This window comes from Notolepis coatsorum (assembly GCF_963971535.1).
Source record: "Notolepis coatsorum genome assembly, chromosome: 7".
Lineage (NCBI taxonomy): Eukaryota > Metazoa > Chordata > Actinopteri > Aulopiformes > Paralepididae > Notolepis > Notolepis coatsorum.
Window position 1 is genome coordinate 1,246,104 of NC_140171.1, and position 22,281 is coordinate 1,268,384.

The window sequence follows — 22,281 nt, forward strand, 5'->3', positions numbered from 1 at the left end:
ATAAGAAGAAGAAGAAGAAGAAGAGCTCATTGTGCATCTTGATTTTGGAGACTGGGAAAATACAGTTTTCTTACCTTGTAGTAGTGAATATTTAGGAAAATAGCTTTAGGATCACTTCTGTAAAGAAAGACTTCGCTGTGGAAGAGAAATAAACCATTTGGATATCTTTGTTTTACACCGGAGCGGCTGTGGACCTTATTTTTCTTTATCAACGAACGTACTACTCACGAGTAAGCAACTTTAACCAGTAGAGTCGAACGTTGGCCCCGATACGTATATTGTGCGTGTGAACATTGACATGAAAAGAAAAAAGGTTAAAAAATATATTAAAGTGCAAAAAAAATAATAATTTTTCTTTCTTTTACGGTATCTCACGTGAATCGATACTCGGTAGTACCGACGTGTTTCGGTAAGTACCTTTGTAAAGTACCGAATTCGGTACCCATCCCTAATAAGCAATGACGTTATAGTTTAAAGCTAAACTATACGTTTTTCTCTCTTGTTAGAAGAGGGATAACTTCTTCAGTTAGATTTGATTTGATCTTTATTTATCTCGAACATTTTCAACCATAAACACCCTTTTTTAATAACAAAAAATTAATAAAAACGAAATAAAATACAAATACATTTAAATATATCTTCCTATGGAGGGAATAATCAACATAGCTCAAGACAAATGGTTTTGTTCGAGAAGGGACAGAAAGAAGCAAAGCTTATCTGGTCCTGCCCCTTACAATATCATATTAATATGTAATAAGTTATCTATCAATACATAGTTAACTAACGGAATAAATGGTTAACTAATCAAAGTATCAGAATGTTTATAGAAATTCCTCTCCTCAGTCACGACTCACGAGAGCACTCGCAAATTATGCTGCATGCATGCATATCATTGTCAAACGGTGCACGTCTCGAGTCGTGCCACTGTCGGTCGCTTGGTTGACAGTGGCACGCACGAGACCACTGCACAAGACCTGCGAAAATATCAGAATGTTTCATAAAAATTCCCGCGGTGGCCATACTCTCAGTGCACGTCTCATGACAGCTCTCGGTGGCTATACCGGTCATCAACACCGTAATGACCAAACGACCAGGATATTCTTCATAGCATTAACACATTTATTGACCCAGAAAATGTGTAGTTTGACATAGGGGTGGACGGTATAAACGGTATACACGGTATAAACGGTATGAATTTTGACTATACCTTGTAACCGGTAGAGCAGCTCTAAAATAGCAATGACGTCATGTAACCACAGCCAGGGTGCGACTATTTCACTCGTATTTGCCCCTAAAAATAGATGGAATTAGTCATAATAGATGTGCGAACTGGAAAAAGTTATTCAGGAGCACAGAGGCTTCACGCAGTGGGCGTGTCAAGGCGCAATTGTCATTTCATAATGCACAGAAGCAAACGAGCTCTTCCGCCCTGCGTTTGAAGGCTGTGTGACAACTTCTCTCGCAAGTCGCGCAGTTTCTATGTGTAATGTAAACTCTGCGACGAGTCCAATGGTCTAACATGCTTTGCATCCTCGCCATTCTGGAATGCCCACCATGCTAAAACCTTATGTAATGTTAACTGTCGATGTACTAGCCTCAGCAAGCTAACGTTAGCTGGCGCCACTATAGCAGCCTGTCGATGTACTAGCCTCAGCAAGCTAACGTTAGCTGGCTCCACTATAGCAGCCTGTCGATGTACTAGCCTCAGCAAGCTAACGTTAGCTGGCTCCACTAGCAGCCTGTCGATGTACTAGCCTCAGCAAGCTAACGTTAGCTGGCTCCACTAGCAGCCTGTCGATGTACTAGCCTCAGCAAGCTAACGTTAGCTGGCTCCACTAGCAGCCTGTCGATGTACTAGCCTCAGCAAGCTAACGTTAGCTGGCTCCACTAGCAGCCTGTCGATGTACTAGCCTCAGCAAGCTAACATTAGCTCCACTCTAGCAGCCTCCTCCCTATCTCTCTCTCTCTCTCTGCTAACAATCCTGATTTGATTCTTGAACCTATTTAATTAAAAAGGAAGATATTGATGGACATTAGCTATAGTATAGCTCAGCAGCTTTAACAGAATAAATGTTTTACCCCTTCAGAAGCATTTATATAGACATTTTAAGATAAGTTAATATACCGTGATATATACCGTTACCGTCTATGCTTCAAATTATACAGTGATATACATTTTAGACCATACTGTCCAGCCCTAGTTTGACACCAAAATTGATCTTCTATGTTCAACATTCTAACGACAAACCCTAACCCAATGTTCGACACATTTGTACCACATGCACAAACCTGCTTGATTATTGCCCCAAATAGCATGCAAGTTGGACAAAGTGGGTATGTCTGGAAAGAAGAGGCTTGCTGGTACCTATAAAACCAATGTTCACTCTGATATATTCATGTGAACGGCCAAGGGACCTTTTGGAAGATGAGCATGGAAGTTTTATCTAGGCGAAAATTTTACATAATTTTGAATCATTGCCTATTAAAACCCCCTTCCCAACAGCTGGGCTTAATTAAAATGGTACCAATGGAAAGCTTAGCTTCTCTTAGTTTACAGGGATACCAATACCTTTGTGTTCGCTCAAATATTGAGCGTGCTATGGACCAAGATATGTATTAATGGGCAGAACCTTGATTTTTACATAGCGGCCATCTTGAAATCCATCATGATGACGGGCCCCTAGCCCAAAATGAAAGCTATGATGATGAGGAACACGTGGGGAAAATTTGGTGCTTCTGTCCGGCGAGTCCAATTTTTTTTGCTAAGCCACCACTACACCACCGTGCCACTAGGGGAGACAGTGTTAACCACTACACCGTGTTCCTTCTCAAGGCTTCCATCATGGAGACGCCCGGCCGGATGGAGTCAGCAGCTCCCGAGGACAAAACCAAGCTCCTCAAAGCTGCCTTCCTGCAGTTCTGTCGGTGCGTGTCTTTCACCTTATCTCACCTCCTCTTTCGTGCTTTCCATTAGTATCAGGGCTGACCCCAGAGCTGCCACACTGCAGTGCAGGAGTCTTTCCATTAGTATCGGGGCTGACCCCAGAGCTGCCACGCTGCAGTGCAGGAGTCTTTCCATTAGTATCAGGGCTGACCCCAGAGCTGCCAAGCTGCAGTGCAGGAGTCTTTCCATTAGTATCGGGGCTGACCCCAGAGCTGCCCAGCTGCAGTGCAGGAGTCTTTACATTAGTATCAGGGCTGACCCCAGAGCTGCCAAGCTGCAGTGCAGGAGTCTTTCCATTAGTATCAGGGCTGACCCCAGAGCTGCCAAGCTGCAGTGCAGGAGTCTTTCCATTAGTATCAGGGCTGACCCCAGAGCTGCCCAGCTGCAGTGCAGGAGTCTTTACATTAGTATCAGGGCTGACCCAGAGCTGCCACGCTGTAGTGCAGGAGTCTTTACATTAGTATTAGGGCTGACCCCAGAGCTGCCAAGCTGCACTGCCATGGTATCCAATCGGAGTTTGATTTGATGAAATGTGTTCAAATTAGTGCCGTCAGGCCATTAAACAAATTAATCGAATTAATTACAGGATTTGTAATTAATTAATTAATCTAATTAATCGCATTTTAATCGGATTACCATTTTATGCCTGATATTCTATATTCTATAATCATATTTCAAATGACATGTGTCCGCATGGCAGAATTCAGTACTGTATCTACAAAACCTTTTGTTTAATCATCTTCCATCTATTAATTTGCTTAGATTTTTCAGGTCTGGTCAATTTGAGCATAGTGTTATTCACAGTCAAAGATTAAAAAAAAATGTCATTGCCTAGTAACAGACGCAGTATTTCTGACACCGGGAATACATTCCCTGAGATCCATAGATGTCCCTAGAATCAGATACCAAGAACATGCAAATGGACCATATAAAAAAGAAATCTGTAAATGGGTATTCTACGTTCTTATGGAATGAATGAGATAAAAAAAAATATTATTTCAGAGTTTTTTTTATTTGCCAAAAATATTATTATAAAAAAAAAATTTAGTTAATTTTCATAACGCGATAATTTGCTGTGTAATTAATTAATCTAATTAACGCGATAAACTGACAGCCCTAGTTCAAATGTATTCATACTACAGAGCTCTGATTATATATATATATATATATATATATATATATATATATATATATATATATATATATATATATATATATATATATATATATATATATATATATATACTAAACAGCTTGGTTTGGCAAATATTTAGTATTGTACCAGTTAAACTGAGAGAGAGAGAATGAGAGACCTAGGGAAGAGAAAGATGATACACATTTTCGATGCACGGTATTGAGCCGACCCGATCTCACTTAAAATATGTCAATAAAGTCACAGGAGAAATGGTATATATAAATGCATGTTATGTTATGTTGTCAAACTAACCTCAACTCTAACTGTAATCATAGTTAGAACGAACCTCAACTCTAACTATAATCACAGTTAGATAGTGGTGAGAGCACTCGCCCACGACTGCAACGATTGTTGGTTTTGCAGCGTTTGTTTTGGACTTTTGCAGATACGATACGTAAATATATTACTTATGGCTATAACATAACGGCATTATATATAAAAAAAATCCTGTGCTTTTTTATTTATTTTACATATAACAAGACATACCATAATGCAATAATAATAATTTAAAGAATAATTATACTTTATTTACGTTTTCTGATGAGACCGTAAAATTGAGCGTACATTTCAAATATGTATTGATGTCGTTACATTATTACATCATTGTTACATTGTTATATGTAAACATTTTTATTTTATAAAACATTTGCATTCGACTGGGTGGCGCAGCGGTCTAAGCGCTCGTCACCAACGCGTGAGACAAACGGTATCGAATCCGGCTCTCAGTGTTGCCTCCGGCTTGGGACGGCCGTCATACTGGCTCAATTGGCAGAGTCAGCGGGAGGGGAGTCGATGGGTGGTAATCTGGTCGTTGTAAAACAGCGACTCCTACAGGTCGGTCAGGGCGCCTGCACAGCAAGGACGGGCGATGTCGAGGGTAGTGTGAGCCTCCCACACGTTACACCTCGCCAACGAGAGTCCGCGCTGGCAGGTGAAAAGAAGTGGCTGGCTGACTCCGCAGGTATCGGAGGGGACATGCGATAGTATCTATATCTACCCTCCCTACGACCGACCAGTGGGGGGCACATGCGAGCAACGATCAAGACAGGGGAGGGGGGGGGGAATTGGCACGACTAAAGAATTGTGAGGGGAGAAAAAGGAGAAAAGTGGATACAAAAATAATAATTTGCATTCGAATAAGAGGTTGGCAGTCGACTACGGCTCCTTTCGATCGATTATTCGACTAATCGGGGGTCAGCCTACACTGTTACATCGTTACACTGTTACACTGTTACATCGTTCCACTGTTACATCGTTCCACTGTTACATCTCGTCTCATCCAGCAACGACCTGGTGGGGGCGCAGACCGTCATAGATGAGCTGTTCTCCTCGGAGGGCGAGGAGAGCTCGGAGCTGGACACCCTGGTCCTACGCATCAACCTGGACCTGGTGGACGACTATCCCGCCTCAGACCCCCGCTGGGCCGAGTCCGTCCCCGACGGTGAGGTGGGGGGGGGGGGGGGGGGGGGTGTTGAGGGGGGGTTGAGCTCCAAGGGAAGCCTGTCCTCGACTAAAGACATTCCGAGCCGACTAATGGGTTATGAAATTTGTCAACTAATGGATTAGTGAACAGAAGAGGGTACAAGATGTTGGTTTTTGAACTGTATTTGTTCCCTGTGCCGTCTATATTGTGTATTATTAGGGATGTTCGATATTGGCTTTTTTTTTTTTTTTTACTTTATTTTTTAGCGTTTATCGCTTATCGTTTTATCATTTACCCTGGAAACAGGTTGAAATGGGATGTAGAGCAGGGGAAGACACTCTGAGAAAATACGGCGGGTCCGGGAATCGAACTCGTGTCCCCCCGATCCGTGACGAGCACGGTTTTCCCCGACGCAGAAATAGCGCCGAGATATGCGGTGAGCTACGGGAGCTCCCCTGATATTGGCTTTTTTACCGATATACCGAATAATTTCAGGTAATTAATAGGGATGTCCGATATTATCTGCCTACCGATATTATCGGCCGATATCGGCATTAAAATGTGATATCCGAAAATATCGGTATCGGTTTTCAAAAAAATATAATATTTTTTATTTTTTTTACATTTCTATAACCTTTATTTATAACCTTTAGAACAAATTCAGATTTTATTTATTGTCAAAAGTATGCATAATGTTGTGTTAATTCCACAACAAGAGATATGTAATGTTAATTACCTGAAATTATTAAATTTTTGGGGGGGGAACCCTGCATATATCGGTATCGGTTGATATCTGTATCGGAAATTAAGAGTTGGACAATATTGGTATATCGGATATCGGTAAAAACTCCAATATCGAGCATCCCATTACATATCTCTTGTCGTGGAATTAACGCAACATTTTGCATACTTCTGACAATAAATAAAATAAGAATTTGTTCTTACTTGCTTGCCTGGGTAAATAAAGGTTAAATAATTTTTTTTAACCGATACCGATCATTTCCGATATTACATTTTAATGCATGCTCAGAGAGCGCTGGCTTCCCTCTCACCTCCCTCATCATGTAATGTGTGTCTCCGTCCACCAGAGAGCGCTGGCTTCCCTCTCACCTCCCTCATCATGTAATGTGTGTCTCCGTCCACCAGAGGGCGCTGGCTTCCCTCTCACCTCCCTCATCATGTAATGTGTGTCTCCGTCCACCAGAGGGCGCTGGCTTCCCTCTTTTTGAATTGAATTGAATACTTTATTTTGACACAAATCGTATGACAAAAAAAACATTTTAAAAGACAAGACAATAACAGTGTCAATAACGCAGGTCAAAAATGGATAAAACACAATAAAGCCAAGGCTTGTTTCCATTGTGGTCCATACATGGAACATAAAAAGGCACAGAAACACAAATGGACATGTACACTGACAGGACGCATTCTAATTTTTTTTTATAAAAACACCTAACCTGACAACTCATACAGTTAACTAATGTTAAAAGAAAATCCGCAAACCCTTAAAAGCAACTCTCACCTCCCTCATCATGTAATGTGTGTCTCCGTCCACCAGAGAGCGCTGGCTTCCCTCTCACCTCCCTCATCATCCTGCACCAGCTGGAGGACAAGATGAAGGCTCACTGCTGCTTCATGGACTTCCTGCTGCAGGTACACATATATATATACACACTAACATACACACAGTCACACACACATACACACACACATACATACACACACACACACACACACACACACACACATACACACACACTAACATGCACACACTAACATACACATATCAGATAGTAAATTATATTGACCATATTGATCAAATTGTTTACACTGCCTGTGTTGTCTTTTACTACCTGTATACTGTGTTGTTTTACTACCTGTACCCCTCCCCCCCTCCCCCCCATGCTGCTATGATGCCTGAATTTCCCCAAGGGGATCAATAAAGGAATATCTTATCTTATCTTATCTTATATACACACACACACATATACACAGACACACAAACACACAGACACACAAACACACAGACACACAAACACACAGACACACACACATGTGATTTAGTTGAGTTTAACTTGTCTGTAGATGTGGAGGTAACGGAGGAGAGTGAAGTCTAGTCATTGTAACCCTCCCTCGCTCCCCCCCCCTCTCCCTCTCCCTCCCCCCTCTCTCTCTCCCTCCCCCCAAACCCCCTCTCCCCCCCTCTCCCTCTCTCTCTCCCTCCCTCACTCCTCCCTCTCTCCCTCCCCCCCTCTCTCTCTCCCTCCCCCCAAACCCCCTCTCCCCCCCTCCCTCTCTCTCTCCCTCCCTCACTCCTCCCTCTCTCCCCCCCTCTCTCTCCCCCCCCTCTCTCTCTCCCCCAAACCCCCTCTCCGCCCCTCTCTCTCCCCCCCCACTCCCCCCTCTCTCTCCCCCTCCCCCCCTCTCCCTCCCCTCCTCTCCGCCCCTCTCTCTCCCCCCCCCACTCCCCTCTCTCTCCCCCCCTCCCCTCTCTCCCCCCTCCCTCCCCCCTCCCTCCCCCCCTCTCCCTCTCCCCCCTCCCCTCCCCTCTCTCCCTCCTCTCCTCCTCTCTCCCTCCTCCTCTCTCCTCTCTCTCCCCCCCCCCTCTCTCCCCCCTCCTCTCCCCCCCTCTCCCTCTCTCTCCCTCCCACACCCCTCCCTCCCTCCCCCCCCCCTCTCCCTCTCCCTCTCCCCCCCCCCCCCCTCCTCCAGGTGGGTCTGTTGGAGCGGCTGGGCCAGGCCCCGGTGCGCTCCTCCCTCATGGCCACGCGCCTCCTGCTGTGTGAGCAGGCGGAGAAGCTGCAGGCCTCCATGGTCCTGAAGACCCACCACGCCAAGCAGCCGGAGCTGGTGAACCGGGCCGTCACGGCTGCCCTGCGGAGGAGCGGCGCCGCCCTGCCCCCGAGCCTGACGCCCGCCGACGTCTTCTTCAGGGAGGTGAGCAGGAGCAGCGCTGGGCTCGGGGGCTGGTTCCCCCGGAGCCTGTTTCTGGGCTTCGAACCTCGTCGGGGTTTTTCGAATGATTCGACGTTTGAACCTTCGTTTTTAATAATAATAAAAAGAATATAAAAAAAATAGAATATTTAATACTTTTTATAATATTCTCAAACTAAATCCTCAATTTTTTTTTTTTTTTTTTAATCTTTTTCCCCCTCCTTTTTCCTCAGATTTTCTCCCATCCCAATGTTAGTCGTTATGCCAATTCCCAATCCCCTTCCTGGTCGCTGCGCACTTACCCCCCACAGTCTGTCTGGGAGAGTGGAGGCTACCACGTGCTTCCTCCGACACACGTCCAGCCAATCAACCGCTTCTTTTCACCTGGCAGCGCGGACTCTCACTGAGAGGGCGTAGCGTGTGGAAGGATCACACTACCCCCCTTAGATCCTATCCGCGCTGAGCAGGCGCCCCGACCGAACTGTAGGAGTCGCTGTTTACAACGACCCGGACCCACCCCGCCAGCTTCTCCCACCCTCTAATACTGCCAATTGTATTAGTGTGAACGGCCAGCCAAGCTGGTGACAACGCCGGAGCTGTGAGCTGGATTCGAACTAAATCCTCAATTTGAATAAAGTGATTCATCGGATTAAATTAGTCTTTTTCTTTTATTAAATCAACTTTCTTTAATGAATATAACTCATCAGTTTTTAATACTATAATATTAGTGTAGCCTAATCTTTTATCTGCAACTGTGAAGAAAAACCCCATTGGTTTAAACAGAATGAATAGACACATAAAACTATATATATTTTATTAAAAACATTTAATTTGAATGTTGATTTAGAATTCGAATGCCAACGTAACGAACGAAGGTCCGAACATTTGAACGTTTGGCCTCAGCCCTAATCCAGGTGTCTCCTCTGAGTGTCTTCTGTGTGTCCAGGTGTCTCCTGAGTGTCTTCTGTGTGTCCAGGTGTCTCCTCTGTGTGTCCAGGTGTCTCCTCTGAGTGTCTTCTGTGTGTCCAGGTGTCTCCTGAGTGTCTTCTGTGTGTCCAGGTGTCTCCTCTGTGTGTCCAGGTGTCTCCTCTGAGTGTCTTCTGTGTGTCCAGGTGTCTCCTGAGTGTCCTCTGTGTGTCCAGGTGTCTCCTCTGAGTGTCCTCTGTGTGTCCAGGTGTCTCCTCTGAGTGTCTCCTGTGTGTCCAGGTGTCTCCTCTGAGTGTCCTCTCTGTGTCTCCAGGTGTCTCCTCTGAGTGTCCTCTCTGTGTGTCCAGGTGTCTCCTCTGAGTGTCCTCTGTGTGTCCAGGTGTCTCCTCTGAGTGTCTTCTGTGTGTCCAGGTGTCTCCTCTGAGTGTCCTCTGTGTGTCCAGGTGTCTCCTCTGAGTGTCCTCTGTGTGTCCAGGTGTCTCCTCTGAGTGTCTTCTGTGTGTCCAGGTGTCTCCTCTGAGTGTCTTCTCTGTGTCCAGGTGTCTCCTCTGAGTGTCTTCTCTGTGTCCAGGTGTCTCCTCTGAGTGTCTTCTGTGTGTCCAGGTCTCCTGAGTGTCTTCTGTGTGTCCAGGTGTCTCCTCTGAGTGTCTTCTGTGTCCAGGTGTCTCCTCTGAGTGTCTTCTGTGTGTCCAGGTGTCCTCTAAAACGAAAACGAACGCAAAAAAAAGAACACAAAAAAACGAACAAAAAAAAGAACGCAAAAAAATAAACGAACGAAAACGCAAAAAAACAAATGCAAAAAAAGAACGAACTAAAAAGAAAACGCAAAAAAACGAAGAAAAAAAAAGAAAACGCAAAAAAAAACGCAAAAAAATGAACGAACTAAAACGAAAACGAACAAAAAAAAAGAACACAAAAAAACTAAAACGCAAAAAAACTAACGCAAAAAAAGAACGAACAAAAACGCAAAAAAACTAAGACTCAAAAAAAACGCAAAAAAATAAACGAACTAAAACGAAAACGAAAAAAAATACGCAAAAAAATTAACGAACTAAAACGAAAACGCACAAAAACGAACGCAAAGGAAAGAACGAACTAAAACGAAAACGCAAAAAAACTAAGACTAAAAAAAAAACGCAAAAAAATTAACGTACTGAAACGAAAACTAACGCAAAAAACGAACGCAAAAAAATTAACAAACTAAAACGAAAACGCACAAAAACTAACGCAAAAAAAAGAACAAACTAAAACGAAAACGCAAAAAAACTAAGACTAAAAAAAAAACGCCAAAAAAATTAACGTACTGAAACGAAAACGAACGCAAAAAACGAAAACTAACGCAAAAAATGAACGCAAAAAAATTAACAAACGAAAACGCACAAAAACTAACGCAAAAAAAAGAACAAACTAAAACAAAAACGCAAAAAAACTAAGACTAAAAAAAAAACGCAAAAAAATTAACGTACTGAAACGAAAACGAACGCAAAAAACGAACGCAAAAAAACGAACGAACTAAAACAAAAACGCAAAAAAACGAACGAACTAAAACAAAAACGCAAAAAAAACGAACAAACTAAAACAAAAACGCAAAAAAACGAACAAACTAAAAAAAAAACGCAAAAAAACGAACAAACTAAAACAAAAACGCAAAAAAACGAATGAAAAAAAAACTAAAACGCACTGAACAGAATCCTCTGAGTGTCTCCTCTGTGTGTCCAGGTGTCTCCTCTGAGTGTCTTCTGTGTGTCCAGGTGTCTCCTCTGAGTGTCTTCTGTGTGTCCAGGTGTCTCCTCTGAGTGTCTCCTGTGTGTCCAGGTGTCTCCTCTGAGTGTCCTCTGTGTCTCCAGGTGTCTCCTCTGAGTGTCTTCTGTGTCTCCAGGTGTCTCCTCTGAGTGTCTTCTGTGTCTCCAGGTGTCTCCTCTGAGTGTCTTCTGTGTCTCCAGGTGTCTCCTCTGAGTGTCCTCTGTGTCTCCAGGTGTCTCCTCTGAGTGTCTTCTGTGTCCAGGTGTCTCCTCTGAGTGTCTTCTGTGTCTCCAGGTGTCTCCTCTGAGTGTCTTCTGTGTCTCCAGGTGTCTCCTCTGAGTGTCCTCTGTGTCTCCAGGTGTCTCCTCTGAGTGTCTTCTGTGTCCAGGTGTCTCCTCTGAGTGTCTTCTGTGTGTCCAGGTGTCTCCTCTGAGTGTCCTCTCTGTGTGTCCAGGTGTCTCCTCTGAGTGTCTTCTGTGTGTCCAGGTGTCTCCTCTGAGTGTCTTCTGTGTGTCCAGGTGTCTCCTCTGAGTGTCTTCTGTGTGTCCAGGTGTCTCCTCTGAGTGTCTTCTGTGTCCAGGTGTCTCCTCTGAGTGTCCTCTGTGTGTCCAGGTGTCTCCTCTGTGTGTCCAGGTGTCTCCTCTGAGTGTCTCCTGTGTGTCCAGGTGTCTCCTCTGAGTGTCTTCTGTGTCCAGGTGTCTCCTGAGTGTCTTCTGTGTCTCCAGGTGTCTCCTCTGAGTGTCCTCTCTGTGTCCAGGTGTCTCCTCTGAGTGTCTCCTCTGTGTGTCCAGGTGTCTCCTCTGAGTGTCCTCTCTGTGTGTCCAGGTGTCTCCTCTGAGTGTCTTCTGTGTGTCCAGGTGTCTCCTCTGAGTGTCCTCTCTCTGTGTCCAGGTGTCTCCTCTGAGTGTCCTCTCTCTGTGTCCAGGTGTCTCCTCTGAGTGTCTTCTCTGTGTGTCCAGGTGTCTCCTCTGAGTGTCCTCTCTGTGTGTCCAGGTGTCTCCTCTGAGTGTCTTCTGTGTGTCCAGGTGTCTCCTCTGAGTGTCCTCTCTGTGTGTCCAGGTGTCTCCTCTGAGTGTCCTCTCTGTGTCTCCAGGTGTCTCCTCTGAGTGTCTCCTGTGTGTCCAGGTGTCTCCTCTGAGTGTCTTCTGTGTGTCCAGGTGTCTCCTCTGAGTGTCTTCTAACTAAACTAACTAACTAAAACTAAAACGCAAAAAAACGAACGCAAAAAAACTAACAAACTAAAACAAAAACGCAAAAAAACTAACAAACTAAAACGAAAACGAAAAAAAAGAACGCAAAAAATAAACTAACTAAAACGAAAACGCAAAAAAACTAACGCAAAAAACGAAAGAGCTAAAACAAAAACGCAAAAAAACGAACAAACTAAAACGAAAACGCAAAAAAAAACGTAAAAAAATGAACGAACTAAAACGAAAACGCAAAAAAAGAAAACGCAAAAAAATTTACGAACTAAAACGAAAACGAACGCAAAAAAAGAACACAAAAAAATGAAATAACTAAAACGAAAACGCAAAAAAACGAACGCAAAAAAACGAACGAACTAAAACAAACGCAAAAAAACTAACTAAAATGAAAACGCAAAAAAATGAACGAACGAAAACGCAAAAAAACTAACGAGAAAAAAAAAACTAAAATGCACTGAACAGAATCCTCTGAGTGTCCTCTCTGTGTGTCCAGGTGTCTCCTCTGAGTGTCTTCTGTGTGTCCAGGTGTCTCCTCTGAGTGTCCTCTGTGTGTCCAGGTGTCTCCTCTGAGTGTCTTCTCTGTGTGTCCAGGTGTCTCCTCTGAGTGTCTTCTGTGTGTCCAGGTGTCTCATCTGAGTGTCTTCTGTGTGTCCAGGTGTCTCCTGAGTGTCTCCTCTGAGTGTCTTCTGTGTGTCCAGGTGTCTCCTGAGTGTCTCCTCTGAGTGTCCAGGTGTCTCCTCTGAGTGTCTTCTCTGTGTCCAGGTGTCTCCTCTGAGTGTCTTCTGTGTGTCCAGGTGTCTCCTCTGAGTGTCTTCTGTGTGTCCAGGTGTCTCCTCTGAGTGTCCTCTCTGTGTGTCCAGGTGTCTCCTCTGAGTGTCTTCTGTGTGTCCAGGTGTCTCCTCTGAGTGTCTTCTGTGTCCAGGTGTCTCCTCTGAGTGTCCTCTCTGTGTGTCCCCCCCAGGTGTCTCCTCTGAGTGTCCTCTCTGTGTGTCCAGGTGTCTCCTCTGAGTGTCCTCTCTGTGTGTCCAGGTGTCTCCTCTGAGTGTCTTCTGTGTGTCCAGGTGTCTCCTCTGAGTGTCTTCTGTGTGTCCAGGTGTCTCCTCTGAGTGTCTTCTGTGTGTCCAGGTGTCTCCTCTGAGTGTCTTCTGTGTGTCCAGGTGTCTCCTCTGAGTGTCTTCTGTGTGTCCAGGTGTCTCCTCTGTGTGTCCAGGTGTCTCCTCTGAGTGTCTTCTGTGTGTCCAGGTGTCTCCTCTGAGTGTCTCCTGTGTGTCCAGGTGTCTCCTCTGAGTGTCTTCTGTGTGTCCAGGTGTCTCCTCTGAGTGTCCTCTCTGTGTGTCCAGGTGTCTCCTCTGAGTGTCCTCTCTGTGTGTCCCCCCAGGTGTCTCCTCTGAGTGTCCTCTCTGTGTGTCCCCCCAGGTGTCTCCTCTGAGTGTCCTCTCTGTGTCCAGGTGTCTCCTCTGAGTGTCCTCTCTGTGTGTCCAGGTGTCTCCTCTGAGTGTCCTCTCTGTGTGTCCAGGTGTCTCCTCTGAGTGTCCTCTCTGTGTGTCCCCCCCCAGGTGTCCCAGGTGTCCTCTGTGTTCGAGTGTCTTCTGGAGGAGGAGGAGAGGAGCCTGAGGGAGAACCCGGTGGACTCCGTCCAGTGGGCTGAGGTGGTACTGATCGTCAACACCATCATCAAGGTACTGATGACACCAAGCACGACCCTGGAGATGGAGGGCTAAACAGGGACCCTGGAGATGAAGGGCTAAACAGGGACCCTGGAGATGAAGGGCTAAACAGGGACCCTGGAGATGAAGGGCTAAACAGGGACCCTGGAGATGAAGGGCTAAACAGGGACCCTGGAGATGGAGGGCTAAACAGGGACCCTGGAGATGGAGGGCTAAACAGGGACCCTGGAGATGGAGGGCTAAACAGGGACAGTGGTCTGATGTATATTGGTCTAATAAGCAGTGGATTATTAATCTACTATCTCAAGTCTGTGACACGGGACATGAAATGTATCTTCCACGGAATGTTCAGGGAACTATTTTTTGTTTCCTTTTTTAAAGGAACACGCCAACAACCGTCTTCTCCAGAGTCAGACGAGAAGATTTAGCACTAATGAATGGAAGCGGCAGTACGCTACGGACCGGATAGCGGAGAGGAAATTGGTCTCTATCTATTTGTCTGACTCTGCAGAAGACAGTAAGACATTTACCATAATGTTGGTATCTATCTTCTTGTCTGACTCTGCAGAAGACAGTAAGCACCATAGTGTTGGTATCTATCTTCTCGTCTGACTCTGGGGAAGATGGTAAAACATTTACCATAATGTTGGTCTCTTATCTTCTTGTCTGACTCTGCAGAAGACAGTAAGCACCATAGTGTTGGTATCTATCTTCTTGTCTAACTCTGGAGAAGACGGTAAGACATTTACCATAATGTTGGTCTCTTATCTTCTGTTCTGACTCTTGAAGGAAATCGATGATTTGCATTTGGTTTATAACCTATATAGATGATACCATCAGTCGTGTCTGTGCGTCTCCAGCCAAACTGTGCAGACAGAGGGCCGTTATCAGCTGAGTGGAGTGAGAGGTGTTTTTAATATCAACATAACCGTTGTGACAGGGAAGGCAGATGGAGAGGCCGAGAACTCTGGGTCGTAGGTCAGGAGAAGTAGCGGTCGCTAGGGGCGGTCAGCCGTTGCTAAGGACTATAGTTTATAGTTGTGAGTTTTCGTGCAGTGTAAGTTAGAATAGGACGCAAGGCTGATACGAGCAGATGTGGACAGAGACGGAGCACTAACTAGAGGGTGGTGGGAGGGGCCTCAAGGAGGCTAGCTTCTGCTAACAAAGAAGGGTTTTGGCTAACGACGAGGCCTCAACCACCATTGGACTAAAAGCAGAAGAGACGATAGAATAATGAATTTTGTTTTCCTGTCAAAGACTTTTCAAGGACAATACAGCACTGTTTTCCATCTCGTACAGAGGCTTTGTTTATGGAATAAACAAACGTTTTTCCAAGAAAGGTATCACGTTGCCAGTGTCAAATTCTTATGATTACGGATCGCATATAAGGGGGATGACTTTCGATGTACAGCCAGTATGAGAAGGTCGACTTCGGAGAGAGAGAGATAAACACAACGCAGAAACTACACGAACACAGAGGAAGAGGTGATACTGGCTGATTATGGTCGAAATCTAACACTCTGGAGAAGACGGTAAGCAGCATAATGTTGGCATCCATCTTCTTGTCTGACTCTGGAGAAGACAGTAAGCAGCATAATGTTGGCATCCATCTTCTGGTCTGACTCTGGAGAAGACAGTAAGCAGCATAATGTTGGCATCCATCTTCTGGTCTGACTCTGGAGAAGACAGTAAGCAGCATAATGTTGGCATCCATCTTCTGGTCTGACTCTGGAGAAGACAGTAAGCAGCATAATGTTGGCATCCATCTTCTGGTCTGACTCTGGAGAAGACGGTAAGCAGCATAATGTTGGCATCCATCTTCTGGTCTGACTCTGGAGAAGACAGTAAGCAGCATAATGTTGGCATCCATCTTCTGGTCTGACTCTGGAGAAGACGGTAAGCAGCATAATGTTGGCATCCATCTTCTGGTCTGACTCTGGAGAAGACAGTAAGCAGCATAATGTTGGCATCCATCTTCTGGTCTGACTCTGGAGAAGACAGACATTTACCATAATCTTGACGTGTTCCCTTAACCGCAGTAAGCAGGGGGGAAGATTATATCTATAGTTTGTCTTTGCAGGACATGCTTCAGGCAGCAGGTCAGTACAGAGAGACCAAGGCCTCCGTCTACAGAGCCTCTGAGAACGCTGCTGCGGAGCCCGAGTACATCCCCTGGACAGGTAGTACACACATATACACACATATACACATATATACATACAGTACATATACACACACATATACATATATACACACATATACACACATATACACACATACACACATATATACACATACAGTACACATATACACACATACAGTACATATATACAGTACACATATACACACATACAGTACACATATACATACATACAGTACATATATATATACAGTACACACATTATACACACATACAGTACACATATACACACATACAGTACATATATACATACATACAGTACACAGTACACACATACAGTACACACATATATACAGTACACACATACAGTACACACATATATACAGTACACACATACAGTACACACATATATACACACACACATACACACATACAGTACACATATACATACATACACACATATACACACATATACATATATACAGTACACACGCATATACACATATACACACATACAATACACATATATATATATATACACATATACAGTACACACACGCATATATATACACATACTCCCCCTCTAACTCTCCCCTCTCTCCCCCCCTCTCTCTGTCTCTCTCCCCCCTCTCTCTCTGTCTCTCTCCCCCCCTCTCTCCCTCTCTCTCCCCCCCTCTCTCTGTCTCTCTCTCTCCCCCCCCTCTCTGTCTCTCTCTCCCCCCTCTCTCTGTCTCTCTCTCTTTCCCCCCTCTCTCTGTCCCTCTCTCTCCGTCTATTTGTGTGTGTGTGTCTCTCTCTCAATTCAATTCAATTCAAATGGGCTTTATTGACATGGGAAACATACGTTGACATTGCCAAAGCCAAACAAAACAAAACCATCAAACAGAGAAATCAGAAATAATCAGTACAGTACAGAAGGAATTTCTTTTTTGTATGAGTGACAGTCTTTATGGTGGTTGTATTCCGTTGGATGTCCTTTTCTTGTCACAGCAGCTCACAAATCTTGCTGCTGGGTTTTGCACATTCTTGTATTTCTCCCAGTAGGCACGGGAGTTTAGAGTTATTGTCCATGTTTTCAAAGTCTCTTTGGGTGTTTGCAATTTGTGGGAAGTATACGTCTCTGATGTCTTGGTATAGTGGGCAGGTTGAAGTATATGTCTCCGATGTCTTGGTATAGTGGGCAGGTTGAAGTATATGTCTCTGATGTCTTGGTATAGTGGGCAGGTTGAAGTATATGTCTCCGATGTCTTGGTATAGTGGGCAGGTTGAAGTATATGTCTCTGATGTCTTGGTATAGTGGGCAGGTTGAAGTATATGTCTCTGATGTCTTGGTATAGTGGGCAGGTTGAAGTATATGTCTCCGATGTCTTGGTATAGTGGGCAGGTTGAAGTATATGTCTCTGATGTCTTGGTATAGTGGGCAGGTTGAAGTATATGTCTCTGATGTCTTGGTATAGTGGGCAGGTTGAAGTATATGTCTCCGATGTCTTGGTATAGTGGGCAGGTTGAAGTATATGTCTCTGATGTCTTGGTATAGTGGGCAGGTTGAAGTATATGTCTCTGATGTCTTGGTATAGTGGGCATGTTGAAGTATATGTCTCTGATGTCTTGGTATAGTGGGCAGGTTGAAGTATATGTCTCTGATGTCTTGGTATAGTGGGCAGGTTGAAGTATATGTCTCTGATGTCTTGGTATAGTGGGCAGGTTGAAGTATATGTCTCTGATGTCTTGGTATAGTGGGCAGGTTGAAGTATATGTCTCTGATGTCTTGGTATAGTGGGCAGGTTGTTAAGAAGTGTGTGTCTCTCTAACCCCCCCCCAGCCTCCAGTGTGGTGCGCAGCGTGCTCTCCCGGCAGCACGAGGTGATCCTGCAGCAGGTGTACCCCCAGGCGGACTCCTCCCTGCGGGGGGTGCTGTGCGAGCAGCTGGTGTCCCTGCTGGACCTGTACCTGGGCGGCTACGTGGCCCAGCTCACCTCCCTGCGGCGCGGCCAGCCGGAGCGCTACAGCAGCCTGGAGCTGGAGTACACCCAGCGCCGCGCCGAGCTGCTGCTGCCCCTCCGTGAGTACAGTTCACCCAGGCCAGCCCCCTCTGTGAGTACAGTTCACCCAGGCCAGCCCCCTCTGTGAGTACAGTTCACCCAGGCCAGCCCCCTCTGTGAGTACAGTTCACCCAGCGCTGCTGCCCCCTCTGTGAGTACAGTTCACCCAGGCCAGCCCCCTCTCTCTGTGAGTACAGTTCACCCAGGCCAGCCCCCTCTGTGGGTACAGTTCACCCAGCGCTGCTGCCCCCTCTGTGAGTACAGTTCACCCAGGCCAGCCCCCTCTGTGGGTACAGTTCACCCAGCGCTGCTGCCCCCTCTGTGAGTACAGTTCACCCAGGCCAGCCCCCTCTGTGGGTACAGTTCACCCAGCGCTGCTGCCCCCTCTGTGGGTACAGTTCACCCAGGCCAGCCCCCTCTGTGGGTACAGTTCACCCAGGCCAGCCCCCTCTGTGAGTACAGTTCACCCAGGCCAGCCCCCTCTGTGAGTACAGTTCACCCAGCGCCGCGCCGAGCTGCTGCTGCCCCTCTGTGAGTACAGTTCACCCAGGCCAGCCCCCTCTGTGGGTACAGTTCACCCAGGCCAGCCCCCTCTGTGAGTACAGTTCATCCAGCGCTGCCCCCTCTGTGAGTACAGTTCACCCAGGCCAGCCCCCTCTGTGGGTACAGTTCACCCAGGCCAGCCCCCTCTGTGAGTACAGTTAACCCAGGCCAGCCCCCTCTGTGGGTACAGTTCACCCAGGCCAGCCCCCTCTGTGAGTACAGTTCACCCAGGCCAGCCCCCTCTGTGAGTACAGTTCACCCAGGCCAGCCCCCTCTGTGAGTACAGTTCACCCAGGCCAGCCCCCTCTCTCTGTGAGTACAGTTCACCCAGGCCAGCCCCCTCTGTGAGTACAGTTCACCCAGGCCAGCCCCCTCTCTCTGTGAGTACAGTTCACCCAGGCCAGCCCCCTCTGTGAGTACAGTTCACCCAGGCCAGCCCCCTCTCTCTGTGAGTACAGTTCACCCAGGCCAGCCCCCTCTCTCTGTGAGTACAGTTCACCCAGGCCAGCCCCCTCTCTCTGTGAGTACAGTTCACCCAGGCCAGCCCCCTCTCTCTGTGAGTACAGTTCACCCAGATAAATGTTTTATTTAAAATGTTATGACGAGTCTGCCTCCTTGTGTACCGGAGGGGACACGTGATGCAAGGCTTCTATCCTCACTACAGCCGACCAGTGGGAGGCATAGTCTAGCAACGTTCAAGACAGGGGAGGGGAGAATTGGATAATACGAAATTGGGATGGGAGAAAAATTTAAAATGGGGAGAAAAAGTGGATAAAACAAAAATAATTTATGACGAGTCATATACTATAATATTAGTGTAGCCTAATCTTTATCTGTAACTGTGAAGAAAAAACCCTTTGGTTGAAACGGAATGAATAGAGACACAAAAAAAGATATATTAAAAAAAAAAAAAAAAAAAAAAAAATGATTAAAAATTCAAATGTTGATTTCATGTGACTCTCTCTGCTGTGTGTGTTCCAGTGCAGCTGGGTCAGTACCAGTCATGTGACTCTCTCTGCTGTGTGTGTTCCAGTGCAGCTGGGTCAGTACCAGTGGGTGGCAGCCGTAGCTGAGAAGTACTGCGACTTTGACATCCTGGTCCAGATGTGCGAGCTGACCGACAACCAGAGCCGGCTGCAGCACTACATGACCAAGTTTGCTGACCAGGTACACACACACACACACGCACGCACACACACATGCACACACACACACACATGCACACACACGCACGCACACACACGCTAGGCATGTGCCGGTATGACGTCATGTATAGGGAGGTGTAGTGGTTACGTAATTTTAGTTTTTTCCTGTTCCACCCTCTGTTCCACTTAATGTATTTCCCCATTGACCATTTCTCCACAATCTATAGCTCAACATGAACATATTCGCAATTAATCGTAAAGGTAGCAAAATAACAATGTTTATGTTTTCGTTCGCTGGGAAACTACACTGCTATTTGGCGCTGCTGACTGACGTCACCACACAGCGTAGGCGCCTGGCTTTAGTCGCAGACCTAGGATCAGATTTCCCTTACATTCGATAAGCTTATCAATTCGTACAATGGGAAAATAACTGACCCTGAATCTGTTGCTAGTATCTGTCTCACCCAACACCAGTTTATAGCCAACCACCATTTTCTTTTTTAAATATTTGTATTTATCATTTAAATCGTATAACGTTATTTCGCTGCATATTAAATCACTGTAAATACTAATGTAAATCACTGTTTCGTTGTACATATTGTGTATAGTTTATAACGTTATTGTTTTTTACATAACGTTAGTAGCTAGCTAGCTTGCTTTTACATAACGTTAGTAGCTAGCTAGCTTGCTAGCCATTCCCGAAACTCCTCCACATGCCCCGATTTTAAATGGTTCTCTCCTCTTTGTATACGTTTGTCCTCACAAACAAAGTATTCTGCCAGGGAACTTATGGACACGACAGTAGTAGTTATAAGGTTTTTGAGCTTGTAACGTTAACGTTAGTTAGCTATCGTGGTATCAGCGGGCCGTGACGTGTAGCTAGCTAGCTTGCTAGCCAGCATGATGCGTGTGCAGTGCTTTGCCCTACTGGTCTGAGAAGAGGACCTGCACATTTTACTCGTTCCCGAAACTCCTCTACATGCCCCGATTTAAAATGGTTCACGACAGTAGACGTTGCCAAAGTCTAGTACGTTTAGCGGGGTAACGTTAACGTTAGCTAGCTAGCTAGCTAGCTAGCTAGCTTGGTATCAGCTTGCCGTGACGTGAGGTAGGCGACAGCTGCCTACTGAACAACAGGCTGCCTACTGGTAAATGTAGTTATTTTTTTTTCGTCAAATTAAAAACCTTATAACTACGTTCTATTTCAACCAAAAATGCTTAAACAGTAATGTTAGTGGTAGAAGGGAACTCATTTTGTGCAAAAATGGAAGCTTGTCAATTTCCATGCTGCAGAATTGTTACAATAGCCGATAAAAGAAAAAAATTTATATATAAAAAAAATCTAACCCTGACTAACCTTACTGTCATGCACTTGTCCTAATAAACTAACCTACACTGTAACACGCAACACTTTGATAAACATTGTTACTCAGCTGATAGAGTTGTGCCCTTCTTGCTGTCTTGTCGTACAGAACTTGTAAGTCGCTTTGGATAAAAGCGTTTCAGCTAAATGACTAAATGTAAATGTAATCCATTTTCCCAATGATTAATACGGGTGCAACAACCAACCAGTGACGTCAGACTACACCTCCCTATTATCCCTTACAGCTAACTAGCTAGCCGTGGTATAACTCCCAGCTATTCCAGTTGACATACAATACATTTTAATTGACACATATATCCCATCCCCTGAGACACCTAGCAACAGGAGAGCTAGCGGCGTAGGAGACCTAACGTCATCATGTATAATCATCATGTTCCTCTCTGTGGCAGAACTTTGCTGACTTCCTGTTCCGCTGGTACATGGAGAAGGGCAAGCGGGGCAAGCTGCTCTCTCAGCCCGTGGCTCAGCACCAGCAGCTGGCCAGCTTCCTGCAGGCACACCAGCACCTGAGCTGGCTGCACCACATCCACCTGGAGGACTACCAGAGTGTAGGACACACACACACACACACACACACACACACACACACACACACACACACACACACACACACACACACCTGAGCTGGCTGCACCACATCCACCTGGAGGACTACCAGAGTGTAGGACACACACACACACACACACACACACACACACACACACACACACACACACACACACACACACACACACACACACACACACACAGCCAGCTTCCTGCAGGCCTATCTTTCTCTTTCTTTCTCTCTCTCTCTCTCGCTCTCTCTCTCTCCTCTCTCTCTCTCTGTCTCTGTCTCTCTCCCTCTCTCTCTGTCTCTCTGTCCCTCTCCCTCTGTCTCTCTGTCTCTCTCTCCTCTCTCTCCCTCTGTCTCTGTCTCTCTGTCTCTGTCTCTGTCTCTCTCTCTCTCTCTCTCTCTCTCTCTCTCTCTCTCTCTCTCTCTCTCTCTC

The 22,281-nt window shown here is 45.8% G+C and overlaps 1 protein-coding gene across 1 annotated transcript in view; it reads left to right on the forward strand.

Moving 5' to 3' along the window:
• nup133 (nucleoporin 133) overlaps positions 1-22,281 on the forward strand; it is a 56,684-nt gene that overhangs the window by 23,082 nt on the left and 11,321 nt on the right. The window contains exons 11-19 of the mRNA XM_084318542.1: positions 2,834-2,925; positions 5,423-5,580; positions 7,121-7,215; positions 8,275-8,499; positions 13,928-14,050; positions 16,119-16,218; positions 18,001-18,240; positions 19,797-19,930; positions 21,682-21,840. Coding sequence (XP_084174668.1) covers positions 2,834-2,925; positions 5,423-5,580; positions 7,121-7,215; positions 8,275-8,499; positions 13,928-14,050; positions 16,119-16,218; positions 18,001-18,240; positions 19,797-19,930; positions 21,682-21,840 — 1,326 coding nt within the window. The remainder of the gene's footprint in view (positions 1-2,833; positions 2,926-5,422; positions 5,581-7,120; positions 7,216-8,274; positions 8,500-13,927; positions 14,051-16,118; positions 16,219-18,000; positions 18,241-19,796; positions 19,931-21,681; positions 21,841-22,281) is intronic.